This window comes from Chaetodon trifascialis, chromosome 23, assembly GCF_039877785.1.
Source record: "Chaetodon trifascialis isolate fChaTrf1 chromosome 23, fChaTrf1.hap1, whole genome shotgun sequence".
Classification (NCBI taxonomy): Eukaryota; Metazoa; Chordata; class Actinopteri; order Chaetodontiformes; family Chaetodontidae; genus Chaetodon; species Chaetodon trifascialis.
The window spans coordinates 16,331,209-16,348,881 of NC_092078.1; the positions used below are offsets into that span (position 1 = coordinate 16,331,209).

General features: G+C 40.3%; 1 protein-coding gene across 2 annotated transcripts in view; it reads left to right on the forward strand.

The window, feature by feature from the left end:
• pde5ab (phosphodiesterase 5A, cGMP-specific, b) overlaps positions 1 to 17,673 on the forward strand; it is a 55,573-nt gene that overhangs the window by 10,689 nt on the left and 27,211 nt on the right. For both annotated transcript variants that reach the window (XM_070993318.1, XM_070993319.1), the window contains exons 4-10: positions 1,772 to 1,861; positions 1,975 to 2,046; positions 2,379 to 2,468; positions 3,349 to 3,486; positions 12,151 to 12,218; positions 17,122 to 17,230; positions 17,318 to 17,402. In XM_070993318.1, the coding sequence (XP_070849419.1) occupies positions 1,772 to 1,861; positions 1,975 to 2,046; positions 2,379 to 2,468; positions 3,349 to 3,486; positions 12,151 to 12,218; positions 17,122 to 17,230; positions 17,318 to 17,402 (652 nt within the window). The remainder of the gene's footprint in view (positions 1 to 1,771; positions 1,862 to 1,974; positions 2,047 to 2,378; positions 2,469 to 3,348; positions 3,487 to 12,150; positions 12,219 to 17,121; positions 17,231 to 17,317; positions 17,403 to 17,673) is intronic.

Here is a 17,673-nt window from a genome sequence, read left to right on the forward strand (position 1 = left end):
CAAATAGCAAAACACTTTCTTTTCAGAAAAAAAATTGGACAAATACAACAACAGGGTCATGACATGCTCACAACTGGTGCTGAAAATCTCTGCATTGATAACAGTTTACTATAATGGAAAATATGGCGAAACAGAAGGATCAGTCAACAGGATCAGTCACAGACTGTTTGAAAGAGAAAGTGACAGCAGAAGAGTGATGAATATGACAGAAATGTGTTGTACTAATGGAATTATTGCTGTGGAAATGGACATGATGCTGAATTTAACAAGAAAATACTGAAATATGTTGGAAGTGTTTAACAACTTTGTTGAAGTTTGTAGAACAAGGGAGTATCAGATAAAAGTCATGCATACACTCTAACTGTGCAACACACAGTAAAGGAGGGACTGGTCTGTAAAATAGATGAAATTAATTAAAGTGAATTTTAAATGACAAAGAATTTACATAACATTAAATGTGTTTTACAGTGTCTTCAAGAAGAGTGGCATTGTTTGTGCTTCTGTGTTACAGAGATTGTTTGGAGCATGGTGGAGAAATACATTTTGTAAAAATTTACATAGATAATTTTTCTGGAATTTGAATGAGTCACAAGAAATAAATTAGGAATAAAGGCTTGTCTCTAATATAAGCCTCTGCCTCAGCAGTTGAGGTAAATAAATGGCCCCTACAGTACAGAGCTATTAAGAAAACTGGAATATACACAATAATCCTGTTGTGATACAAACATAAGGACCAATTTTATCATACCATACCAAACCTGTTGTGTTGTGAAATTGTTGTAGTGCCCCTCTTGTAGCCATGGTTTTACACTCACACATACACAGTCACATTGAGTTTAGAGCATTATGGTAATGGTCAGAGAGAGGCCGGGTGTTTGAAGGTTAGCAATAGTCCTCTAAACAAAGCTTCTCTCCACCCACCAGTGCTTAACATGCCTTCAGAGACCGCTTCTCTCTTTTTGCCTCCTTGTGAGTGATACCCAGCACGAACCAAACGAAGTGAGGCTTTGTTTTGGAGAAGAGTGGAACTCTGTGTTGTATAACGCTGACAGCTATAGAATATCAGTTTATGCAAATGATTCCTGCATTTGTCGTCAGTGTAGGTGGTTGATCTGTTTGTTAGGATTTATGAGGGTCTGAATACTGAAGCTGAAGCTGCTGATGGCCATACTTTTTCAAACATTAGTCTCTATTAATTGACAGTTTGCTAAACCTCAACCCCAGTATTTAGTGTTACTACGCCTCTAGCATCATATTTTGTTTCTTGGATGGCACATACTGTATAACCTATGCAGTTTAAAGTGATAATAGTGGAAAATGAACTGCTTGAATTCTTCAGAATTTTTGAAACAATCCTTGATTTCAGACAAAAGAGTATTTCTAGCCAGTGACTGTCCATTTTGCAGACAGACTGTTAAGGAATCCCGGCTGGCTTTTTAAAGTTTCCAGCTGACGCATTTTGAAAAGAGCATCTTTTAAGAGGGTCTCACAGCCCATTACCTGTAACCCCACAAACTAACGCTGTTAGTTCATCAAAGTCCTGACCTTTGAAGAACACTAGGTTTCTATCGAACGCTCTGAGCTAGCCGGACGTGTGAACGTTTTAATAGATCAAAACACTGTTAAATCGATTCATTGCACTTGTGAAAAGCATTGACCAGAGCAGATATATGATATAGTATTAAAAGCCAATGTCAGTTCTAAAATGTATCACTGACCATACTTGAAACTGCTTTTATGCATTAATGGTTAATATGGTTTGCCTCCCCAGGACCCCAGGTTCAATGCCGAGGTGGACTTGATCACAGGTTACAAAACCCAGAGCATCCTTTGCCTTCCCATCAAGAACCACAGAGATGAGGTAAGACAGTACACATGGCAGCAGCACATACTACTTTTACTTGCTCTGTGTTCAGGCAGAAGTTCTTCTTTTGATCAATTTTTCTGTGTTTTCTCCATCCTTGTCCATCACAGGTAGTTGGAGTCGCTCAGGCTATCAATAAGAAATGTGGTGATGATGGAGCCTTCACTGACCAAGATGAAAAGGTTTGTAAAGTTCACTGGTTCATTTACCAAGAACCACATTTTGAACCTAAATTCAGAAACTACAAACAATGTCATTGGAGAGATGCATTGTTCTTGACTAAGCTGTAGACTTCTGTGAAGCCCTCAGATGTACTGCGTATAAAACTGTCCTTTATCTCAGCCCATCTTTCTCCACCTGTATGTGTCCTTCCTCATATCATCTGTCAACTTCATTCCTCCTTCTGATCCGTTGTCATTGATATATCTTTTTTCCATGTATCAGCCCAGTCTTGTTTCCTGTTAGAGCCTCCTTAAGGTTCGTCCTGAGGTGTTGTTCCATTCTTCTCCAACAGGACTTCTCGGCCTATTTGGCCTTTTCTGGCATCGTCCTGCACAACGCTCAGCTCTACGAGACATCGCAGCTGGAAAACAGGCGCAATCAGGTGGGTGCAGATGTGTGCGTATGAAGGCATGTGTACTCATAGACACAAGTCAAGATGCATTCTTCTGTGTGTGAATGTGTGTGTGAGTGTCCATATATTCCTCACATTGTGGGGGCATAAATGTGTTTACACAGTCACATTGTGGGGACTCACCTTCCTTATGGGGACAACTGCAGGTCCCCATAATGTAAATCATTGAATTTTAGGGTGAAGACTGGGGTTAAGGTTAAGGTTAGGGTAAGGTTTAGTGTTTAGTGTTTGGCAAGTAGTGGTAATAGGGTTATGGTAGGTAGGAAATGAATGTAATGGCGTATTTCCATTACACAGTTCCAGCTCTATTGGACTCGGTTCTACTCTACTCTACTTGGTTTGGTTGAGTTTCCATTACAATTGAGTACTTCATAGTACCTCCTCAACGTAGGCGGTGTCGTCATACCACGGCTGCGCAAAACTGCCATGACGTCAATTTGTACGCAACGCAAACAGAGCCGACAAACAATGGAGGACATCGAGGCGATGTTGTATTTGCTGCTCGGTTTGTGGCTTTTTGTCACACACAAAGCAAGAGAAGAAACCCAGAAAAGGCTTCGGGCTGCAAGGCAGAACACTCTGGAAAAGTATGTCGCAGACCAGTGACGACACTCTCCAGCCAATCAGTGGCCGACAGGCTGTTGACGTCACACATATAGTATCGCTTCTACTCGCTTGGAACCTCGCCTGAGCAGGTACTAAAAATAGTATCGGGTACCAGGTACTATCCCTAATGGAAACACAAAACAACCGGGTAGAGTCGAGTCAAGTCGAGCCGCGCTAGTGGAAATGTGGCATTAGTCTATGTAATGTCCCCAGAAATGATGGAAGTGCATGTGTGTGTGTGCAGGTGCTATTGGACCTGGCCAGTCTCATCTTTGAGGAGCAGCAGTGTCTGGAGGTTTTACTGAGGAAGATCGCAGGAACCATCCTGTCCTTTATGCAGGCCCAGGCTTGTACCGTCTTCATCGCTGACGAAGACTCCATGGTCAGCACACACACACACACACACACACACACACACACACACACACACACACACACACACACACGCTCAAAGGCTGTTCATACTTGTTTGTCACCCACGCCATCTTTATAGCATAAAACCCCTTTATGATGAATTATTAGAACATTTGTTGCATTCAGGCAGCCTTAACTTGTAAATTCCGCAATCTCTAAGCTTACCATGAGAAAATTGCTCTGGAATTAACGGTGAAGTGGTTCCGTGATACCTGAGTTTCAGACCTGATGGATGCACTGGGTTACAGGAATACTAAATATACCTGCTGTATATAACATCCAGCTCTATAAATGATTCTGACAGGCTGTGTTGGACATTTTCAGGCTGCTGGCAGTGGAGTGAAGTTAATGGATGGCTTCTATTACTGACAGGCTTTTTTCATTCATCCAGTTCATGTGATGGATTTACCAGTGGCTGTGCAAACATTTGGTCGCATAACACAGTCTTGAAGTCATGAACACAAGTCTTCACAGGAAAATTGTTTCACTGACAACTCATTAAATCTTTGTGGGTTAAATGACCTGATTTTAGAGATTTCAACATTTAACCATGATTGATGTCTTCATTAAACACCTTTCATCCTGTCAAGCAAGAAAACACGGCATTTTTTTCTCTGTTCATTTGTTTGCTATCATATTTCAGAAAGTGGGAATTTGCACATCATAGAACTTCGCCAGTGTCACGTACTCTAGATGATCTAAAGTTAGCGATTTACAGTTTGTGAGGGTTTAGTTTTGTTGTTATTGAATCACAGTAATTATAGAATAGCTGTCTATCAGCAGCAACAGGTGGTCGAATTAAGTGTGAAAAACCAGCTTTGATAGTGTTGATATATTTCCTTACATTTTTTTTCCTGGACTGGAATATTTTCTGCTAGTTTAATGAGACGTTTATGTCTATTTACTTCTGCACTGCCTCGCCTCAAAGACATGTCTTATGTCTTGCAAGCAAATGAATGATAAATGAGCTGTTGTTGGATGTGTCCATTGTAATTTACTTAATTTAATTAAGCTACATGTTATATTAAATAGAGAATTCGCATCATGAGTAGTTCATAGTAACAACCTAAACTTGAACCACTTTCAGTGCTTTGCAGTCCAACACTGGGCGGCAGTGATTCTGACATGTCAGCCGTTGACGTACTACTCCTGCCACAGTTTATGGGACTGACATGATTTAACCCAGCCAGCTATCATCTACTTTCAGTCTGAAACAACCCTTTTTCTACACATTAAAAAACTGGACTTTCACTGTGTAGAATTTTCACATATTGTGCAAAATCAGAAGTTCAAATTAATCTAACTTTAACTTTGTCACCCACCCTTAGACACAGTAATACATTAAAACAGCCCTGTCTCTAGAAATTACATTTATATACAATTAATTAGCAGCAGCAAATACATTTTAAGAGATACATAATAGTGACTGATTATGTTTTGTGTTGATGTAATGAGGAAACGTTGCTAGTAGGAGGTTGAATCAGAATCAGAAAAAGCTTTATTGCCAAGTAGGATTTTACACATACCAGGAATTTGTTTTGGTGAAGTTGGTGCATGAAAAAATTTCTAGAAATAAGGTATTAAAAAGTATAAAATATAACAATATAAATATATATACACAGTCTGTTTTTTGTTTTTTTGTTTTTTTTTTTCAGAATAAAAACAGCAGAACAGCTTGCAGTGATACAGTACAATAACATGGAAATCCAAGCCAAACAATTTGTTTTCAGGCGATGAATTTCATTTGTTTTCCACCAAATTAAATTATTGCAATGCACTATCCAATGACTATAGCATTGTTCAGTTTTTTATGCTTACATTTAGGCACTGGCAGCACTTGGTTAGAGAAAGATTATGGTCTGTTTTAATACAGAAAAAGTGAGCAGTGACTGTTTATGAATGGTTCACAGAAATCAGCATCTTTCCTGAACCTTAACCAAAGTTCTGGTGTCACAGTCCTGCACTTTGTATGTTCGCCATCTGCCTCGACCACCTCCCTGTGGCTCCAGCACAGTACATAAATGAACATTGACTTTCCACTGTGAGGACATTTTAGGGAGGACGACCAGCCAGCATTGGCAAAAAAAAAAAACTTGAAAGACCTTTGAAAATATTATTACTAGTATAAGCTTGTAAAAGTCATAGTGAAGCCACAGTTTGCAGAACATATATATTTTATCATATTTTGGCTTATTTTCTTAGCTTTCTATGGGCTTCACATTAAAACATTTGGCATGAAGCAGTGAGTCTCAAGGTAACCACCAGCATGTCAAAATAAGCAGCTGTTCAGCTAGCTTTATAGTAAATGGGTGCAACAATCAGACTGTTTTGTTTCACTTGAAATGAAATAAAATGAAGCTGAATATAAGGCAATGAATAGCGGCTTTCAAGGGACATCTGACACTTCCGACAGCATGCAGAGATGCAGAGTTTCAAGAAGTTTTATGTGCAGAGCAGACGGAACAGTGGCTGGCCGTGGATTAATGTAAATACAGTCTATACTTCAAACTGACTGTCTCTTTCACTTTCCTCACAAACACATGCACACAGAACACTGTACGAGTCCTCTGTGGGCATTAACATTTGTTTTGGCTTGTCCTCCTCAGGGGGGGAAACACACACTGACACACTTCACACTCTCACACAGAAACAAGAACACAGGAAAGGGAAGTAAATTAACTGTCATACGCAGCAGGAGATTGATAGATGAGCCTGGTTACAGTATTCCCACATGTCAATAGGTGCAAGGCTTCTAAAAATTAACCCTTGTCTGTCATTATTTTCATCCAAAGATTAGGAAATATCTAAAGGCTACCTATCTGTAATACACACAAAAACATAGACAGTCAATAAACACTTCTCAACCTGAGCTCACTTTCAAGTAATGAGTCAAAACTGTAAAAGTGGTCCTCATTTGTTATTTGACCAATTCTGCCACCAGCTGTCCTGATCTTTGACCAGGACAGCCACTGTGTGGGAATCTATATGCAAGTGTATCACAGTCTGCATCACTTATGAAATAATAGAAATAGAAATTGAACCCTTGTTGATTTTTGACAGAGTTCAACAATGATTATCGTGTGAGCACAGAAAAAACTACATCTCCCATGAGCATTTACAGTGCTTAGTTAAGTTATCGCTGCTGTCGAAAACCTTCTGCACCGTTCAGTCCTCTCTGTCCTGCTGTTGCACATATGTGGACCCACCTTGCCCCTCAATTCAGTTTGTTGAGCTGTGATGTTTAGCATGCAAAGGTCTAAGGCTCTTGGGAAACGGTGTTCATTCAAGGCCACTAAAACTAGCATCCTGATCTAAACACATGAACCAAGCCACACAACATACTGCTGAGAAAGGCTTGATTTTTATTTGCTAGTAATGCTACAGTCATTTTTACCTGACACTGCTCAGTGTTAAGCCACTGATACTCTCATATCAGAGCATTAACATGAATGTATGAGCTACATTCTTACATTCACAAGGTCCCCTTACTAGCTTTCAGCTGTTTCTGATGGCCTTCATCAGCAACTGATGACAACAAATGATGACAGCAGTTGGTTCTTAGGGTTTTCACACTTCTGTTATATCTATTATTTAGACATTTTTGATATAATACATTTAACATAATTTAAACATTTAAAATATTTTTTTCCTTAACCTAGAGCAACTGTCACTTTATCACAATGAAATTCACAAAAGACAAAGCATCTCTGTTTCTGTCTGTAGCATGGCGGTCAAGATGACGACAGCATGTTGGGGGCTCTGCCGTAGTTTTGGACGGCAAACAGCAGTGATTTGGAAGGAAGGTGTTGATGCAGGGTGATTTAGAGAGGAGAAAATGACACAGCTCTAATACAGTATATGTGCAATGAGACTGTCCACTCAGAAAATGGAGCGTTCCACAAGGATTCCTTCGTTTGGGCTTTGAAACAGAAAAACAGCCGGTGGGAAGAGCAGTGCTGATTTTAACCAAACAGCTGATTCATTGAGGAAAACCCCACTGAAGTTTCATCATGTCACTGAAAGCCTTAGGAGTATGATTATGTAACATTTTACAGATGGCTTAGTTACTCAGGGGTGCCCAAATATTTTCCTTTTGAGGGCAAAAGCTGAAACTTAATGGTGGGCAAACACCTCTTGTAAATATGAAAATAATGAATAACTAAGGATACATACAATGTACTATAATATGCAGTACATAGATGGTAATGGTGAAGTCTTATTCACTTCCTGGACAGAATGTTTTTCTTGTTCAAGTATATTATCTAAAGAGGTTTTAGGACTAGGCAGGATTTATATGGAACCAACTGAAAAATGACAGTCATCAATGAAATATAAGTGAATGTTAATCTAAAGAGATTTGCAATTAATGTTCAGATTTTCATTCATCCAGCAGACAAACATGAGACAAAATATTTTATTTCTGCAAGATGTTCAATGGATCATGCATAGATTTTTAGATTTTGTTTTTAAAGGATTGAGGTTTCAATGTTCTTCTTAAAAAACAACCTTTGTTTCTGAGTGTGCCGCTTACTTCAAGCCTGATTTGTGTACGTTTCCCTCTGAGAAAATGTGTCGTGTGCACACACACACAGAGCGCACGCTTGATCGTCACAACAAGCCATTCTTAACGATAGTCTGACTAACACTTCAACACATTTATTACCCACAAACATAAGCCTTTCAACAAAAATGATGCATCTGACAGGTCTGGTGTTCTGACTGTCAAGTTACTATAAATACTTTGAGAGAATGGTATGTTATTGTAAGTGCTTATGCCACAAAATGTCAACTTCAGCGCACATTATTGCCCATTTAGCAGCTGATGTGTGGGTGCTTGGGTGGGCATGTTATGTAGTTACATGTTTAACATTCAGGGATGAAATGGCTTCTTTTGACTTTGTCCTTAACACTGTTTAATCCAGTAAAGATTCAAACATGCAGGATGTCTTAAATTTATGGCATTTATAATATTTTCTAATAAACAGGAGTCATTGTAAGTGTATCAACATTTACCTACATCAGTGAATCCACCAATCCCAACAACAAGATTTAAGTCTTAGAATTCATTCCACTGGGCTGATGGTGTCAAGTTATTCTAAATATTGGTTTCACAATGTATCAACTACACAGCCAGTTCACCCTTCAGTATTTGTGTTTGGGTTAACTGGATGGGGAATGAAATATTGGTGAAGTGGTTTGTATTAGGTTAGAAAACATTGATGTTTAGCTTTGGCTGTTATTTATTAAAACCAGGTTAGATGCACTGAGATGAAGGCTCGTGTTTTAAACACAACACAACTGAAATATCTAAACAACTACTCAATGATTTGCATGAAATTTGGCACAAACATTCCTGATCCCCAGAGGATGAACCCTACAGAATTTGGTGATCCCCTGACAATTTCACTAGCCTGACCATGAGGTTGACATGGAAGTTATGAATGGTTTTAAATGAAATGTCATGTCAGCTATTGGATGGATTGCCATAAAAAACTGGTCCAGACTTTAATGTTCCCTTTAATTCGAAGAACTTTTGTGCCCAGAATTTTCATCTTGTTCCATCATCAGGGATAACGACATCCCCTTCATCAAATTAGTAGATTAGTAAATGTTGAGATTAGAATGCTGACACTAAACTAAGATTGTGAACATGCGAAGCATTATGCCTGCTAAACTCAGCAATGTTAATATTGTCATTGTGAACATATTAGTGTGTTGACAGTGTGCTGAAGTGAAGCCTCACATTGCCACAAGTGTGATATTGTCACTAACTTACTAGAATACAAAAGGCCTTGGCAGGCAGAAATTTAGCATAGAAATACTAGTTGGATTCGTCGGGCAAAATGAGTTTGGACAAAGTGTGTATAGGGGGCTCAGTAGGGGCCCACAGCTCATTTTCAGCCCTGGGCCTCCCAGCAGACTTTTCTGGCCCTACTGTTGCACATGTCCTATGTGGATCATCCAGAGTAACAGGATATTGTTTGTGATCTTTTAAATGTCATTTTCACTGCTGTGAGCACCACAAATGAAATTCAATTCATTTCCTATGTTTTGAGGTAGAGCTAAAGCCATTCCCAGCCTGGACAGAATGTCAAATGTCCAAACTATCTGCTTGGCTACACCTCTAGAGGAAAATTAGAAATAGATTTATATATTTTTGTAATCTGGATGAACCAACTCTTTAATATGACGAATCAAGATGCATTTATTTCAGGTATGGTCTGAAATCTACTGGCTCTGCTACAAGCCGCTTTATTATACTGTGTGCATGTGTGTGTGTGTTTGTCCCTCTCATGACCTCGGGTTTGCTAGACAAGCTGTCTCTCTTTCTTTTATACCCCTTCCCTCTCTCTCTCTTCTCTTTTTTACTTTACTTTTACTGGCCTAATCTGACAGACAGCCCTCTGTATACAGGTGTCAGTGTTAAATGTCTGTAGTTTCTCAAGCAGGACCCACAGGTCTGTGGATTTTAGTGTAACCTCTCCTCAAGAAAGGAGCTTTCCTGTAGAAAGTCTAGTGAATGACAGTGCTGCTCTTTAACACTCGACCGTACCAACAATAACAAGGGAGTTTTCATTGGCACTGGCTCACTCACTTCACTGCAGTGTGTGGCATCTGTTTAGAAACAGTAATGTGTGTGTTTGCATGTGTGTGAATGCTTCTGTTCAGTATACACTATATGTATATGATGTGGTTGCATTGTACTGCACATGTATGGGCGTACCTTTAAGTGTTTGCACATGAAATAATGTGTGCATATGTGAACATGTGTGTTTTGTTAGTGTGTGTTGCAAGTGTGCATCATGCTCAGTGGCTGAGTGTTCTGCCTTTTGCACACTGTGCATGAATGCATGTGCTTTTGGTTTGGTTATGTGACTGTTATGTGATAGGGGTTGACATCTGGTTCACTACTGGGAGTGTTCTGTTCTTCTGTGTTGTTTAACTCTCCCCAGCAGAAATAATTCTGGGATTGGTCACAGGTGTCGTGAAACATACTGTGTGTGTGTGTGTGTGTGTGTGTGTGTGTGTGTGTGTGTGTGTGTGTGTGTGTACATGTTGTACCAATTTCTAAAGTTAAACCTGCTGTTTGCTGTTCTTTTATTTTTTCCTGTCTTTCAATCTTCCTTGCCCTTCTTTCCACCTGATCTGCAGCTTCAAGTTAAGGTGATTGAAAGTACTAGCATAGCTTTAGGGAAAGATGCAAAGAACCTGGTTGTTTGAGTAATAGCTTGCTTCCATTAGCATGTAGGCAATAGTAGCATTATAGCAAGCAAAATTTTATTGCACAACAACCTGCATATTTTAGACCAGTGTTTTTCAGCTTGTGGCAGGGACCTTGGGCCATGCTCTGGTTAAACTGTATGATTCTGAGAAGCACTCATCGTGGAAGAACACCTTTGCATCAATCAGACCCCAACAGGAGCCACTAGATAAAACATGCTGGTTAGAAAGCTAACATTTTCTAGTTAGTAATACACATAAGCAGAGTTAAGGCTAATGGGAATAGCTCCACTTTGCTTTGGTGACCCATCCTTGAGTCTGAACTTTAAAAACGTCTTGCAGTAATCTAATGTGAAGCTACTTCTGCTTGTGCTGCTTAGAGAGGACTGTATTTACTTACATATGACTGCGAGAGGGCACTTGCTAAAGAACTATTTGAACAACCAATGTGGGTCAGTGTCAGATTTCTTTCCTTTTGTTTTCTTTCTCCAGTGCTCAGCTCCACTATTAAACACATACATCACAAAGTGTGTTGTGCTGTGTTATGGATTGAGAAAATGTCTGGAGGTCTATCATATAACATGAGCAGAATGCATGAGATTGATTTATATGCCACAGACGTGGATAACTGCATGTGAAACCCTTACAGACAATGAACCCGTCCTTTGTCTTTTCTTGACGTGTAAAACCTTGACTGATCTTTCCAAAGAGTATGAGAAGACATGCCTGATTTATTTCAATACTCACAGGAAAAAAATCCATTGTCCCATGTCATCCTGATATAAACTCTCCCGCTTGCCAGAGATCCCAATAAATGTCATAGTTTTGCCAGGTCCCTTTTCTGTTTAAAACAGCTTTATTACCCTCACCTAGATAGATCAGGGTGAACTAACACCACAAAGCAAAGGTGTGTGTATGTGTGGACAAGGATAGGGGGCAAATTTTTCCAAAACGAAGAAGCCTCATCCATCCTTAACATCCTGTCTCCACCTCTTAAAAATGGAAAAAGGATCCTTTGCGAGGGGCTGGGAGTGCAGGTTGAGAGAAAACAAGTCCCTATAAGGGGGGAACGGCGAAAGGAGCGCTGGAATGTCGAAATAAACTCTCCTTCTGGCAAGGCTTGATGGGTAATATATCAACGTCCCTTTACTTCATGCTTGGAGATGTGTTTTGGATGTTGGGTTGAGCCTTAATGGCTTAATTGGGGGGAATGAGGAAGTTGATATGGCCAAAAAGCATACAAGGTGGACCTGCTGCGAAGCACGAAAGACCATTTTTACTTTGAGGTTAGAGTGTCAACCAAACCAAGACCCTGGCATTATGCCAAGCACATGTTGCCACCCAGCAAGTCTGAGCTACATCACTCAGCCTGTAATATCTCTCATAAATAAGCTTACTTTTCTTTTTGCAGAACTCCTTTTCCAGTGTCTTTCATATGGAATACGACGAGCTGAGTGAAGTCCTAGATGCCCCCAAAAGGTAAGGCGATCACCCTCAGCTGAAACCTGTTTTTAAATCAAAAGTCCTGCAGATTAGCCTTGAGGCACACTCCAGCCATTTCCACTGCTTATTAGTGCTGTTTCCTTGAATTTGCAAACTACCCTTTTCCTCACTTGGATTCATTATTATATATAAATATCACAGAAGAAGAAGCAGAAAATGGGATGCAAGACAAGTAGTGAAAGTCTTATTGTGCCCATCCAGTCACTTTGAATTACAAGGGAATGGACAAGAAAGAGCGAATGCTCATAAATTTGCCGAGCTGATTTGCAGCCCCGTCAGATCTTCTTGAGGTAATCCGCCTACTTCACCTGCCAAATTCCCAGACTTTAGATCACTGGCTTTCGCTTTTGTTCTCATTAGCCGGGCTCTTTTGTAGTATGCAGTATGCTGTTTTTAGGGTCTATTTGACAGCTCCTCAATCACAACCTGCTTATCACGCTGAAGTGGGCCCTTTTACTAGCTTGGATGCAGTCCGAAACCTTTCCAACAGTGTCTCACAATTGTGCATCATGCACAGACACATTTTTATTGAGGTCAACATGCACTCTTATTTTGACAGATGTATTAGTTGCATAGGTGGAGTAGCAGTGACTGAAAAGAACATCTCTATCCACTGTGGTAGTACTGTGGATAGAGATGTTCTTAACAGTCAGATTATATTTGTGCTCATGTTACCAGTATGTAGATCTGTACTATATATTACAGCTTACAAAGCTGTTATGTGGTGAATCACTGAAACTTTGCTATGTTACAGAGCTTCCTTTGTACCACAACCATAAACAAAAGAGATCATTGTGCCATAGTTGGTGTCTTTTTCCAAATTAAGGCCATGTTTCCATTAAACCCTCTTAAATCTTTGTTGTTCTAGAACAGTCTTCCTTTCCCCACCCAAGTTTTGCTTCTGCTGTGTCCAGTGCGACTCAATCTCCCACTAAATACAGTATGTTTATGCATTACAATTAAGCCTTACCAGGAGTCACCAGTAGCCAAATGCGCACCACATAACTGCTTTATCGCTGGTTCGATTCAAGCACGGGACCTTGCATTGATGTTGCTTGTCATGCCATCTCTCCCCTTGTTTCCTGCACACCTCTTTACGATCAACTGTCAAATACAGGCAAAAAAATAAAGCAATGCTGCATTGAAGCTAGTGATGGGACGAGTGACTTTTTCCAATATTTAATCAAAAACCATCATCTTTCACCACGCAAATACTTTGAATTGCCTAAACATCATCATAAAAATGTCAATCACAGTTTAGTTGTGGGAGTGGACACATGCCAACAAGAAAGCATTTTCTATGGCAAATCAGTTTTTTTTTTTTTTTAAGCAGGTCCTTTCCACTGACAAAGACTGTTAGATGCCATTGAAAAAGCTAGTAAGTCAACTCCAAGTTTAAATTTAGTTTGTCAGAGTATTACTTACAAGGGCAAGAGTTCACTTTCCCGCTGAATGCAAATTAGTGTTACCTGAACACAATTTTTAGGACACAGAGTTGGCTTTGTTCACTGTCATTTCCAAGGTAGAAAAAGGAAAATGATAGAAGGGAAGTGAAGGTAGAACAGCACATCAGAGATCCAAAAGCTTTAGGGATGCACATGCAGAATGAGAAGTGGTTCAGGATGAGAAGAAAAGGGCTGCATGAGGCTATAGCTGCAGAGCTTCCTGACATCAACTCGTGCTGCAGCCAGGAGGAGTGAATAAGCTGTAATCTGATTTAAGACGCAATGAGATAGAAAACCCTCCCCCCTCCCCTCCCGCCTCGTCTCCAGGGTGGCCTGGCCTCACCAGTTGCTATGCAGCATCTAAAATTCAGTCTCAATCTCAGCCTAAGTGACAGAATTGGACTGTGTGTGTGTGCATGTGTGTACAGTCGTGTTTGCTGTATTCTGTATATGCATTTGTGCCAACTTACCAATGAATTGGGCCTCGATTGGTCTTTTATTCGGCTTTGGCTGTCAGTATGGTCTACCTGAAATAACAGATATGCTAGAGATTGATAGAATACTTATGTCTTGAAGAATTTTCGATATTACACTAGGTGTGCAAGAACCCCTCAACCTGATTGGATAGTAATGACAGCAGACCAGATTTCCCTTAAGTATGCACGTACTTCACCTACAGCAACTCTGGAGGTTTCTAGAACTGAATATGAAGCTTCTGCAGTCTAACAAGAATAAAAATCTGGGTGATATACGAAATACAGAAAACCAATATCTGTCAAAGGCTGGTTTAAACATGTCACATTGCAAGCATTTCTGACATGATTGTTTATAATAATAACATTTTCAGTAATGAAACACGGAAGAGAAGTGTGGTTAGCTCAAGTCAGGAAGTATGGCGAGACGAACACAATGTTGGTTTTGGGCTTTTCCGGGAAGCTCATTGTGAATCCTGACATGTTATACAGTTGGTGTGTGAAGGACAGGGTCACAAACAATGTTTTGTGTCAGCTTTTATTGAATGTGATTTTGCACTGATACCTGCTCCTGACAGAGATAAGATTAAGAGACATAAAACCAAAACAACATGATAGAAAACACAGTTTTTTATTGGTGAAACACATGGAGCTGTCAGAACTTGTGGGTTTCCTGTTTTGGAGTTGAGATTTAATGCATTAGATCATTTAATCCCGGCGAGTAGTAATGACCAAGCAAAAGAAAGGGAAAATAAGCAGTTGTGAAACTCCCAACACTGTCAGGCATGAAGCAAACCAGATGTCTTATCTTGTCACATCCAAAACACTTCATTGTTTGGATCTAATAACTGCCTTTAGATACCGCTGTGAGCTGGATTTCCTCTGGGAGGGCTGCGATATGGCAAAACCAGGCAGCTCCAACTGGGTTTACGCAGGACCGGAGGAGCCCTGCAGAGATGTTAGTTTTGACCGGCTGGAACAGCACGAGGCTTTTTATAGCGACATTAACCCGCGGCTTCCCATTGACAAGGCGTCTGTTTCACCAGGAAGTTCAGTCGAGCTGAACCGATGTTGATCCAGCTCGCAGGAATGGCAGGCAGAGCGTTTCAGGTTGACAAAGTAGGCCAGTTCACTTTTTCTGGATTTAGAGTTTGATTGAGGCCCTGAATTGAAAGCCAACATAGTGCTGTCGTGGTTTTTAGTGATGCCGGTAGCTGTTCTGTGGCCTCATTTGAGTCAATCACAGAGAGAGGGAAAGGAAATGTGGATTTTACTGTGTTTGGGTAATTAAACTTGAGCACAAATGCACGTACTGTGCAGCATACCCATCTGAAGTGTGTGTGTGTGTGTGTGTGTGTGTGTGTGTGTGTGTGTGTGTGTGTGTGTGTGTGTGTGTGTGTGTGTGTGTGTGTGTGTGTGTGTGTGCGCTGAGGTCAGTCTGGACAGAACACATTGTTATAATTAGCCTAAAGCCTTAAAGTAAACCAAAATAAAACCGTGGATAGGATGTTGGAAACCAAGGAAAACACACACAGAAACAAACACACACACACACACACACACACACACACACACACACACACACACACACACACACACACACACACATATATATATCTACAGTGATAGAGGAAGTATTCAGGTCTTTTACTTTTGTAAAACTAGAAATACTACAGTCTAAAAATACTAGATTACAAGTCAAAGTCCTGCATTCAAAATGTTACACTCCTTTCAGAGTCTTATATTATGAAATGTAAAGTAAGTTTATCAGGTCGTACATTAAAATTGTACATACTCCAAGTACAATACTTGAGAAGACTTAGACTTAGCCTTTACTTTATTGTCATTCAGTAGACAGCAAATATAGACTGAATGAAATTTCGATTGCATCGAGTATATGTACTTCGTTACATTCCCCTTCTGATTTTGTCTCTTTCCTTCTCTCTAACACACATGTTCTCTACTTGTCAGTCTTTTTGTCATCCATTAACACACTCTCATATTCCCTCCTCCTCGCTCACACACGCAGACACACATACCATCCAGCCGCAGCACTACAGCCAAAATCCACTGGCTTTTGCTTTAACCTCATGTTATGTTTATATATCCATTTTCCATCATTTATCATGCAGTATTATAGCTGAGTCTGTGGTCGGACTTGGAGCAACTAAAGATAACAAACAGGCTTATTAAGCGCTGACATACGTGACTGACGGCTTCAGCTTCCAGACGTGAGCCAGGGGTCGGGGTGGACTCAGGTGCAGCCTCCCAGCTGAAGTTCTCTCATTACACAGCAGATGTTTTATTATTCATAGCTGTTAGCCTGGAGCTTAAGGAAGCAGGTTTATTTATTGGTTATAATGGTTGCTACATTGGATCCAAGGAACAGGATGAAGGAATACTCAAAATCAGTCGTTGAGCTGTCTCTAAGAAAGTCACATAAAGTGACAAATCACAAGTTAATACAACCAGTGGATAAAATGACTGTAAGCAATGTCAAAGCTGCGGTTTGCAGAGACAAATCCACATAGAATTATGACCCAACTCTCAGCTCTGCAGAGCACTGTAGCAGAAAAAGAGGCAGATATGTGGAGACAGATGTCAAATCAATGCTAATGTTGCTCTGTGACATATGGAAATAGGCAACTGTTCGCTAACACATTAGCCACAGTTTAAGATGTGTGATACTTAACATGAGTAATAAAACTACACTCTAAGACATTTTCTAAGAATGGCTGTGTCATTCCATCGAATGGAAATATTTCAGATTCCTTCTCTGTCATTTTATGCACATTCAGGCATCTTGATGTCTTTTAAGACTGGACGAGAATCCCCCTCTAGTAAACAGCTAACAGCATGTTCCACACAGGGTTTGGGAGGTTGATCCAGATGAGCTTGGTGTTTCATCTCATTATGCACGGTTAGATATGAAGTTGTTTGTGTTTCTTTGTGCCTCCTCAGGGACTGTGATGTCAGTCAGATTAACTACATGTACGCCCAGTATGTTAAAAACACCATGCTGCCTCTCAACATCGCAGACGTCACCAAGGACCAACGCTTCCCCTGGACAGTCAGTACATGTTTTTTTCTTTGCTTTTTTTTCTTCTTTCCTCTTTTTCTCCCAAGTTGACTAAGTGTCCCTCTTGTCCTCTGACAGAGTGAAAACCCAGATCACCCCAGCAACCAGATCAAGAGTTTGCTCTGCACGCCCATCAGGAACGGCAAGAAGGACAAAGTGATAGGTAGATCCTCTCTCTCTTTCCCTGGTGGAGCCGCCTTTGAAGTACTAAACTGGGCTTAAACCACATTTTTTTCATCTGTTCATGACTGCAGTAAGATGTGCTGGGAGAAAACTAGCACAACCCGATTTGGGCTTTAAAGATGCACAGATTTTTTTAAAGCAAGACGTTGGGTGTAGGCTGTCAGCACAGTGTGTGTGATTAGTGGTGAAAAGTGTATATTTCATTGATCCCAGATAGCTTCGGTACTTAAGCTGTCTCTGTGGTTTTCCAC